The sequence below is a fragment of the Rosa rugosa genome, chromosome 7 (assembly GCF_958449725.1).
Source record: "Rosa rugosa chromosome 7, drRosRugo1.1, whole genome shotgun sequence".
NCBI classification, from domain to species: Eukaryota; Viridiplantae; Streptophyta; class Magnoliopsida; order Rosales; family Rosaceae; genus Rosa; species Rosa rugosa.
This window is the reverse complement of record NC_084826.1, coordinates 34,900,740-34,911,378: the sequence shown is the minus strand read 5'-3', so window position 1 is coordinate 34,911,378 and position 10,639 is coordinate 34,900,740. Positions and strand designations below refer to the sequence as shown.

Genomic DNA, 10,639 nt, shown 5'->3' with positions numbered 1-10,639 from the left:
ACTTTTTTCGATCTTTCAGCTCCCACACTCTCATGAGTAGGGAGTCTACTTACGGATGTCAAAATTCCGCAACGTTTGTCCGCGCATGGTGCCGCTCCCCTTAGGGAAGTTTGCTTGTGCAAAGCGTTGACCGCTACGTTGGGCGCCTTATTCATGGCAGATCGGCCTAATTTTTTTACACAATACCTATCAATGTTGTATAAACATATGAGAATTTTCAGATTGGTCGATTTCCATTTCAAAATTTTTGGATCGCACATAATCCTTATATGCCTATTAATGTAGTATAACTCGTTTATTAGGCTTGTTATCCTCCATGAGCAAAATGGGGGACGAAATGGAATTTTTTAAAATGCACCGTTGGATGTCGTCCGTATATGAATATATGGTAGTGGTAAAAATTTCAGTGACTTCCACCTTCGGTGTGTGTATTAAATATGTTCAATAAAAAACAATGAGTCTTTTATTACCAATATATACCATTAAGCCATATTTTGAGAAGAAAAAAATAATGTTTTTTTTTTTTGTTAAACAAAATAAGGCCCTTTTTTGGCCCATTTCGGCCCTATTTGGCCCTATTTGAGGGCCGGCCCGACCCGGCCCTTTCAGCCCTAACGGATCGGGCTTTTCGGGCAGGTAAGAGTTAGCATATTTAAGCCCTGACCCGACCCTACCCGGTCCTAAATTTTGTTGACTTTGACTAGGCCCGGCCCGGCCCGACCCTAAGCCCTAAAATTTAGGGTAGGGCCGGCCCTAGCCCGGCCCATGATGACCCCTAGTGAGGTGTAAGTCGGGGCATTATAATAGGTGTATCTAATATATAGGAATTCATTCAAGAAACATGTATTCCCTTCAAAATAGGAACAAACTTCTCTTCTCTAGCGATTGCCCAAGTCGATTTGCTGAAAACTTTGTTTGTTGTGTAATCTTCAGAGAGAACACAAGCTTCATTATCGTTCATACAGACGGGTTGAAAAAAATTTACAGTTTTAACTTTTAAGTTGTTACAAATTCAGATTTTAAATTTAATACATGTAATTAAGGTACATTTGTCATTCATTTGTCTTTTTTTTTTTTTTTGAAAGGACCATTCATTTGTCTTTTAAAACTGTTGATTTGGTAAACAAGACTATTCATTTGCATAAATCATTATTGCTAATTTTGTTCAAAACCTTGGTTTTTTGGGCCTATTTCACCGACAAGAATTAAAATAAAATTGGAATTGTGATGAAGGAGATGTTTTTTTTTAATTTTTTAATTTTTAATTTTGGGAATTATAAAGGGGAAAAAGGAGAGAAAACAAAGAAATGAAAAGACCCGCTCTCAGTTCAGTCAGCAGAAGAAAAGCAGTTGTCTTTCCAAAAGAAACAATATTTCCAGGTATGCCGCTTCTCTGACTGCTGCTCCTCCTCCTCCTCATTTTTCTCTTCTTCTTAACCGATCTTAAATTGTTTTGAACAAATCAGATGTGGTTATAAAATCGTACTGGGATTCTTTTTTTTTTGAGAATATGATTATGATCAGTTTTTAATCGTAACAATTTTGGGTTTTGGGTTTCAGATCTGTTAAAAGATACCAGCTTGTGCAGTCTCCATCGTTATGTGGTTCTTAGCTCAAGTGAGTTTAGCCGAAATTTCATTTTCATTATTTTTTACACGTTATGAATTTATTTTCCAGCAACAAATTCATAACCTTGGCTTGATGCGCTAATGTGTAGTTTCTATTGTTTGTCTAATTTTTAGGTTGCATTCTGCACCCCAACTTTGTCTTCTCAGTGCCTGCGAATTTGCACTTAATCTTTCAAGTATTCTGCTGTTGAAACAGTTACGGTATTGATATTTGGGTATTCGAAAAATTGTTTCTGTTTCCCTGGTACTTTTAAATGGAACACAGTTTAGGTCAAGACTCTATTCCTGGTTTTGGGTCATTTGATAAGTCTAGGGTTTTGGATGTAAGGCCTTTGAGGCGTCTTGTTCCTGTATTCCCCTCACCTTCTAGTAATTCTTCATTTTCGACACCCCAAGGTGCTGCTCCTTTTGTTTGTGCTTCTCCTGCTGGTCCTTTCCCACCTGGGGTTTCCCCATTTTTCCCCTTTTTCATTTCATCAGAGTCTCAAAGGCCGCTCCAACAAAATCTACAAACACCAAGTGGTATACCCAATGAGAATCAACCGTTTGGCTTCAGTAATCCAATATCTAATGCAGTTCCAATAAATTCCTTTAGGAATCCTCCTCCACCCTCAACCCCCAACCAGAGTACAGGAACTTCGAATGGAGGAGATACTACACCTTCGAGAAGGATTACTAGAAGTCGTGTCCTACCACAACCGCAACGTGGGGCTGCGGAGGAAGATGGTTTTAGCGAGAGCGTTGTTGATGCAGGAAATACAAGGAAAGTCGGGAGGCCAAAGGGTAAGTTCCAGTCTCAAAAGAGGACACGGGGTGGCCAGGACATTAATGTTGCCTTGCCTGATGTCGACATTGATGCAATAGTTCATAATGTTCTCACCACATATACTAATACCTTGAGACAAACTGATGGCAACAAGGAATCAGTTGGATATGTACTCGTGTGTTATGATCTACTACGAAGAAAGATTTCACAAATTGAAGAGATGAAGGAAGGGATACCAGGAGTGTCGAGAACAGGACGCTCTGATCTAAGGGCTGGAACTCTCTTCATGAATAAGGGAATTAGGACAAATGCCCAAAAGAGGATTGGTACAGTGCCCGGTGTTGACGTTGGGGATATTTTCTTTTTCCGAATGGAACTGTGCTTGGTTGGATTACACGCTCCAACTATGGGTGGGATTGATTATATGGGAGTCAAGAACAGTTCAGAGGAAGAGCCCTTAGCATTGAGCATTGTTTCTTCTGGAGGGTATGAGGATCATATGCAGGATGGGAATGAGTTGATATATAGTGGCCAAGGTGGCAATGCCGGCAACGATAACAGGAAAGATAAGGAAACAAAGGATCAGAAGCTTGAAAGGGGTAATCTAGCTTTGGAGAAAAGTTTGCATCGGGGTAATGATGTAAGAGTAATTCGGGGTATTAAGGATGTTTCTAATCCAACTGGGAAGGTATATGTCTATGACGGTCTATACAAAATCCATGAATCATGGGTAGATAAAGGAAAGAGTGGTGGCAATGTATTCAAGTACAGATTGGTAAGATTACCTGGACAGCCTGAAGCGTTTACAGTATGGAAATCAATTGAGCAATGGAAAGAAACAAATACTACAAGGGTTGGATTGATATTGCCAGATCTTACTTCAGGGGCAGAAACTTTTCCCGTTTCTCTTGTAAATGACGTAGATGGCGAGAAAGGCCCTGCACACTTCACATATATTCCTAGTCTTAAGTATTCAAAACCTGTTAATCTTACAGAACCTACTGCTGGGTGTAATTGTACTGGTGGATGTCTCCCTGGTAATTCCAACTGCCCTTGCATTCAGAAAAATGGAGGTTATCTCCCATATACTGCAAATGGGCTTCTTGTGAACCAAAAATCCTTATTACATGAATGTGGTCCTTCCTGCACATGCCCTCCTAATTGTCGTAATCGTGTGTCCCAAGGTGGCTTGAAAATTCGTTTGGAAGTGTTTAAGACTAAGGATAAAGGTTGGGGTTTGAGGTCCTGGGATCCCATCCGTGCTGGTGCTTTCTTATGCGAGTATGCAGGGGAAGCTCTAAATGTTTCTGGTATAGGAAAGCTTGGGGATGACCGTGCAGATGATTACAGTTTTGATGCTAATCGTACTTGTCAGCCACTGGGAGTTCTGCCTGGTGATTCTAATGAGACTCCAAATGTCCCTTTTCCTCTACTTATAAGTGCAAATACTGCTGGAAATGTTGCTCGCTTTATGAATCACAACTGTTCTCCAAATGTGTTCTGGCAACCAATTTTACGTGAAAATAAAAATGAATCTGATTTACATGTTGCGTTTTATGCGGTTGGACACATTCCTCCTATGACAGAGTTGACTTATGATTATGGGATGATCCCTTATGAGAAAGCATACCAGAGGAAGAAAATATGCCTTTGTGGGTCAATAAAGTGTAGAAGCTTCTTTTACTAATGGCTTGTTAATGGGTTTATCTGATGATGAAGGATGTTGATAATTTCAACTTGTTGAAAAAGGTTAGAGGTCTTTGATTTCCTAATTGAGTTTGTTACTGACTGAAACTCCTTATGTTCACTATGCTTTTTCTTGTTTATTCTTGCAAAATTCTTGCTAAAGTAAGAGGACTGATTGGCTTAAAAGCATAAATAAATTCTGGGAAAAAAGCATGTATCACAGTGTTCATAAGTATCTGATAGTTTATGTCCAGGACTCAGAAGGTTATGTCTTTCCTTCTATTATAAAACCTGTAATGTATTAGCATGAGATCTGTTGATTTTGTCTAGATGCTTCACCTGTTTGAACTTATAAGACATTATATTATAGGAGAAACGGATAAGTTCCTTGAAATTTTATTAAGATAATGCATTGAATGTGGTGAGTTTTGGTTGAAATTTTTACATTAAAATTGTCATAAAGACCAATAGAGTATTTGGCTTACTTGGGTCCTGTTTATCGCAAGGTCATGAAGAGCAAATTTCATAAACAGCTAATGCTGGTTGTGCAGACAGCCTTATAGGAGGAGGAAAAAAAAAAAAAAGGACCGTAAAGATAGTCATGTCCATTTTTCATAGAGATTTCAGAAGCATCACCTATAGCATGTCTAAGGTTGAGTAGCTTCTGATTGTATTAAGTTGTGACCAATGAGGACCCTATATTAAACTTTAGTAGACAAATATAGGGTATCAGTTAACAAAGGGTATTGGCTATTTTAAAATTCTAACCACAATTGGTTTTGGCTTGATATATATGGGTTATATGTACTATATTCCTAGAAATGATTTCTATCATGATTTTGTGTTTTATCTGACTGACACGTGCGGCGTGTCAAATTGTCAGTTAACAATGAGTATTGGGTATTCTAAAATTCTAACCACTATTGGTTTTGGCTTCATATATATGGGTTATATGTACTATATTCTTAGAAATGATTTCTATCATCATTGTGTTTTATCTGACTGACATGTGCGGCGTGTCATATTGTCCTTGTAATATTTCCTCGTTTATTCTTTTTTTTTTTTTTTTGGCAATTTCTTCCATTTGAATCAGGTGCCTCTAGTGCTTTTGATTATATGATGTTGGGTATTTACATACCCTAAGTTAATGAAGTGTCTATTAGTGCTCGAGTTTCCATGCCCTGTAAACCAACATTTTCTAACATCTAAGGTTGAAGTTTGGTACCATCTTATATTTCAATTAGCCGTTGTAATATAATAATATTCCAAGATAGGATTTCTATAATAATGTGGTGTTTCAGCCTATTTACTCATACTGCATGGTGTGTTTTTCCCCCTGATCTCCGCCTTTGATGCTTATATATGAAATTGAAATCTATTTTTTGTACCCTAAGGTCTCATAAAGTGTTTTGATCTGGTCCTCGAGTTTCCAACAATTGAAATGTTAACCCAATAGTTTTTTTGCCTCTTTAACTTGAAGTTTTAAACCTTTTTCTGATGTCAGTTATTGACTTATTTCTATGAAATTAAGAGATGTTATCAGCAAGAAACTTTTGTGATACTGTTTTCTATTTTTGGATTAATCAGAGTCATATCTGAAAGAGAGTGTGAAGTACTACACAAAGGCTGGGATGGCCTTGAGCTATAAAAACAGTTTTATCTGGAAACAGAAATACAATAACAAAATGAACCCCAATAGTGAACGTCATGACAGTTGCTATTTCCCTACTTATATGTATCAGATTTGGAAAGCTTGTATCAAAGTTTGTGTGTTAATACAAGTTTATTGCTATTTGTTTACCATGGATTTTTTTACTTTCCATATAGTTTACTATAGTTTTATTACTTATAAACACTTCTATCGCTTATCAGAATGATAATGAAAAAACTTTTATTCAACTCAACTTCTTACTCATTCCATATTACCATGTGCCTTTTGCAGTTGGTATGCTGTCGACTGTGTGAAAGAACTCATGTAGTATGTTTGCCTAGGAGAGCATCTATTTTCAGAGTTTCCTTACCTTGGAAGCATCAGGTTTCACAAATATTCAAGGTATTCCAGAAAATCACGCTTTCCCCATTAATGACTTTAGTATTGGGCACATGCAAGATCCTCTTTGGTCATTGTCAATCTATGCTGTAACATAGATGTTATTGGGAGATTTCTTATGGAGTTGTTTTACTTGCTTGTATCTGTTTGCAAAAAGTACATTTCTCATCCTGGCGAATTGACTCTCCGGCTTGGATTAACTTGTCCTTTAATTGGGTAGCTGTTTTAGCAGAAAGTATGGTGTTCTGCTTTAGGTATTCAAATTCATGCAAATATCAGCCATGTCCTGCTTTGGATTGAGTTAAATTCTTACTCTAAATTCTAAAAGAGTAAAACCCACCACTAGAGTCAAAACTTTCTTGCACCGGACAAAATGATATCTAACTTTCAAAAGTGATTAAAATGATACCTAAATTTTTAAAAACAAATCAACTTGATACCCAACTTTCAAAAGTGATAAAAATGATACCTAAATTTTTAAAAACAAATCAACTTGATACCAAACTTTCAAAAGTGATCAAAATGATACCTAAAGTTTTAAAAACAAATCAATTTGATACGTCAGTTTATTTTTTTTAGGGCTAAATACTAGTTACTACCCTGTGGTTTAGGTCCAAAATCAATTCAGTTTCTGGACTTCTAATTTCATCAAAAACACCCATATATTTTCAATTTTGATCTAATAGGTCCAATTCATTAATATTTTGTTATGAGTTCAAGTTATAGTTGGATTATATGTTGAAAAACTATTTATTTGATAAATTTCTAATAGTGTGACTCACTCCAAAATTGACTATGCAGGTCACCTCAACACCACATTATAAAACATAGGCCATATATGAGTCACGTCAACAAGTTAAATGACTCAATTGTCGGAAGACTAACAAATTGGACTTATTAGATCAAAATTGAAAGTGCAGGGGTGTTCTTGATGAAATTAGAAGTTTAGGGACTGAATTGATTTTAGAGCCAAACTACAGGGTAGTTGTCAGTATTTAGCCCTTTTTTTAAACTTCTTTGTTAAATCAAATGCAAAATCAAGCACAAAAATTGAAGTGATTTGTGGTCAGAGGGCCATCAATCATCTATAACCCAATCTTCTTCTTCTTTAGAATTTTAAAAAAATCTTCCATTCAATTTCAATTATACCATCGACCGTAGAAACAAATAAAGTTCGGATGTTTTCCAACTTCTAAAGAAACAAAGAAAAATGGGAAGAGAGAGAGAGAGGCAGAGATAGAAGAAGATGAGAATTAACAAAGCAAAATAAAAAATAATTGAAAAATAGTTTTTTGTGTAAAATATTTTTATAACCCTACAAAATACTGCACCACACGTGATTAATTTTAACAAAAAGTTACAAAAAATTAAACTGAGGTATCAAATTGATTTGTTTTTAAAACTTTAGGTATCATTTTGATCACTTTTGAAAGTTGGGTATCAAGTTGATTTGTTTTTAAAAATTTAGGTATCATTTTGATCACTTTTGAAAGTTAAGTATCATTTTGTCCGATGCAAGAAAGTTTTGACCCTAATGGTGAGTTTTACTCATTCTAAAATACCTTGCGGACTATTGTTCTCAATAATTCTACCTTTGCACCGATTGGGGCACCAGTACTTGAGTGCTAGTAATAATAGCTTTTATTCTTTTGCTATTTTTTTTTTGTTATATAGAAAAAAAAATGAAAGGATATAGAAGAAGTGGTGAGCCGCTCTGGTTAGGGATAAGAATGGAATAACCAACTGCTGCACTATCACGTCTGAAAAACATTTCAGTGCTACGGTTAAACAACCAGATGGGAAGGCAGCTGAATCTGCTGTGGCAGTTGATACGTGCAAAAGCAATCGCCAATTTAACCCTGAAAATATGTAGTTGTTAGTATAGAATAAGCAGGGATCGTTTTAAATCGGGAATTGAGGGTGCTAACATGTGAGAAACAAATTAAAAGAACAATATAAACACTTACGAAATCAAAGATATAACATACAAGTTTCACGAAAATTATTACAAGTTTACAAGTACAAGCATGCTTAAAATTAGAATTTAGAACAACAAAAGTTAGAGAGAGAGCACATACATTTAACATACGAAATTAGAAGACAAGGAATGAAGAAACTACAAAATATACAAGTATATATATACATAGAATTCGAAAGAAAGAGAGAATTTAAGTTAGAAAAGGTTTTGGAAATCCTACTCCTATTTAAATACATTTTACAAGTCCAAGTCATATTAGAAATCCACATACAACAAGGATTACTAGTCATATATTAATTAGGATTACTTAATCTACAAGAAAACAAAGTCAAAGCCAAATCAAACAAGGACTCCTAAGTCAAAACTATACTACTTTTCCTAAAAATAAGGAACCAATCCTTAAAAAATAGGAGCACCTAAAAAACACATAACAAACTCCTAAAAACCACCAAATTAATTCCTAGAAAACACCAACACATATTTACTATTCACGGAGACACTATTCATGAATTTTTAAAAACAATTTTTTTTATTTATTTAATTATTTACGTGACATGCAACCTAAACTCTAACTAAATTAATTTTAATTATTTACAAATATACAAGAACACAAAACATAAAAGATAGGGGGGTTTTTGAAGATTGAAAACATAAATTTTAGAAAACAAATAAAAGATTAAAATCGTTTCTATACAAAGGTGGGAAAAGAAGAATTTTTGGAAAACAATTTATCAAGAACCTTTCAAGATCAACATATTCATGCATCCCTTTATCTTGTTAATTACCATCATCAACCAAGAAACAAAGATCAACGCAACCAATGTCCCTTATTTTACTTTCCTTTACTCAGTTGATCAAGCAACGCACTTAATCCAACATATTTCGAAAACAGGTATCACACAATCAACGCAACTCATGATCTCATGCATTCGAATCATTAAGAACAAGTGAAAGTTTGGTCAATGAACATGCAAATCCAAGTACTCAACGTAAGTCAATTCATTACATGCATAATCTGATTTCGACCTTTGTCCAAAGCCTTTATGTAATACCCCGAAAAATCCAAATTAAATTCCGTTGTTTTTTAGAAATGATTTCACGATAGTGGGAGCGAGTACGAGGCTTGGAGAAGTGGTGGAATTAGTTTGAACGATTTTATTTCGAAATCGTACGTATTTAGGAGCGTCTCAAAAATTGACTTTTTATACGTATGGAATTTCGGAAAACTTCCTTCATGAAAGTTGTAGAGCTCGTCGATACGATCTCGTGCATATGTGGAACGTAATATTCGGAGTTCGTATGATTAAGTTATGAATATTTGAAAATTGGGAATTTTCTATAAATAGGAAAAATATCTGATTTTTTTCATTAAGGACGAAAAAAATCTGATTTTTTGCGGAATAGTCCCCCCCTCTCTCTCTCTCTCTCGCGCAAAACCCTCCCACCCTTGCCGACCCGCCGACCCGACCCGACGCCAGCGGCGCCGTCGCTCGTCCTCCGGCCACGACCCGGCCCTCCCCGAGGTCGCCTCGAGCCGTACAGCCGCTCCCTGCCACCGCCTTGCCCCGCCGCTGCCCCCAGATGGAGATCGAAGACACCCCAGCCATGCAAACCCGACCCGGCCGGAAATCCCCGATTCCGGCGTTGCATGGGCCGATCGTTCCCATTTTCGTGATCTCCTCTTCCCCCTGATCATCCCCATGTAAGCCTTTCATCACGATTTTGTGTATAGAACGCTAGATCATGGTTTGACTTTTTCGACGTCCCTGATTTAATCTGAAATCTGATCGGACGCACAGGATTAATCCGACTTCCAAGCTTGATCTAGGACGATCTAGGCCAAACCAGACTTAGCTCCAGGTATGGAAGTCGATCACCCTTTCATTTTGAACCAGTTTGTAGTTGGTCACTTTGCCATCTGAGGTGGTTGACCGGCGTTGACCGCCGCGTTGACCGCCCACTGACCACCGCTTGTGGCAGCGCATTCGACCATATTTTGAATTTTTATTATCTAGGCTATGTTCTACGCATCCATACGAGCGTTTTGATATATTACAAGGTTAGGTTAGAAAAAGTTGATAAATAGTGGATTTACGTTTTTACGTTACTATTTAACGTTTTTACGTTTTATCTTAAGTTTACGATCTGCGAAGATCTGACCATCGGTTTTACTTCAAATTTAGATATGTTGATCGTATGACTGTCCCGATGACTTTGTGTGGTCATGGGCGAAGATCCGACCGTTGGATCTTCGTATAATTGTGAAATAGTGATTCGGAAGGCGATTCGTGAGAATCTAACCGTCGGATTTTCGTATAATTTTGTGAAGATGTTAGTAAGGACGATTCAAGAAGATCTGACCGTTGGATCTTCATTATAATTTTGGAGGATGATCCTAAGGGCGATCCGTGAGGATCTGACCGTTGGATCATCATTAAATTAAGATTCGACCGTCGGATCATCATATAATTAGAATCCGACCGTTGGATTTCAGTATATGTGTGGTTTATGAGTAATTTACTAAGTCAAGA

The 10,639-nt window shown here is 36.7% G+C and overlaps 1 protein-coding gene across 1 annotated transcript; it reads left to right on the top strand.

Moving 5' to 3' along the window:
* Positions 1–1,283: 1,283 nt before the first annotated feature.
* Positions 1,284–6,308, top strand: LOC133720742 (histone-lysine N-methyltransferase, H3 lysine-9 specific SUVH1-like). Its single transcript, XM_062147202.1, has 4 exons — positions 1,284–1,380; positions 1,561–1,617; positions 1,743–4,143; positions 6,023–6,308. Exon 3 carries the CDS (start codon positions 1,883–1,885, stop codon positions 4,079–4,081), a length of 2,199 nt encoding a protein of 732 aa, XP_062003186.1. The 5' UTR covers positions 1,284–1,380; positions 1,561–1,617; positions 1,743–1,882; the 3' UTR covers positions 4,082–4,143; positions 6,023–6,308.
* The last annotated feature ends 4,331 nt before the right edge of the window (positions 6,309–10,639 follow it).

Bases quoted from the DNA above. Each gene is read 5' to 3' on its own strand.
- LOC133720742 (XM_062147202.1), top strand. From the start codon at position 1,883: ATGGAACACAGTTTAGGTCAAGACTCTATTCCTGGTTTTGGGTCATTT.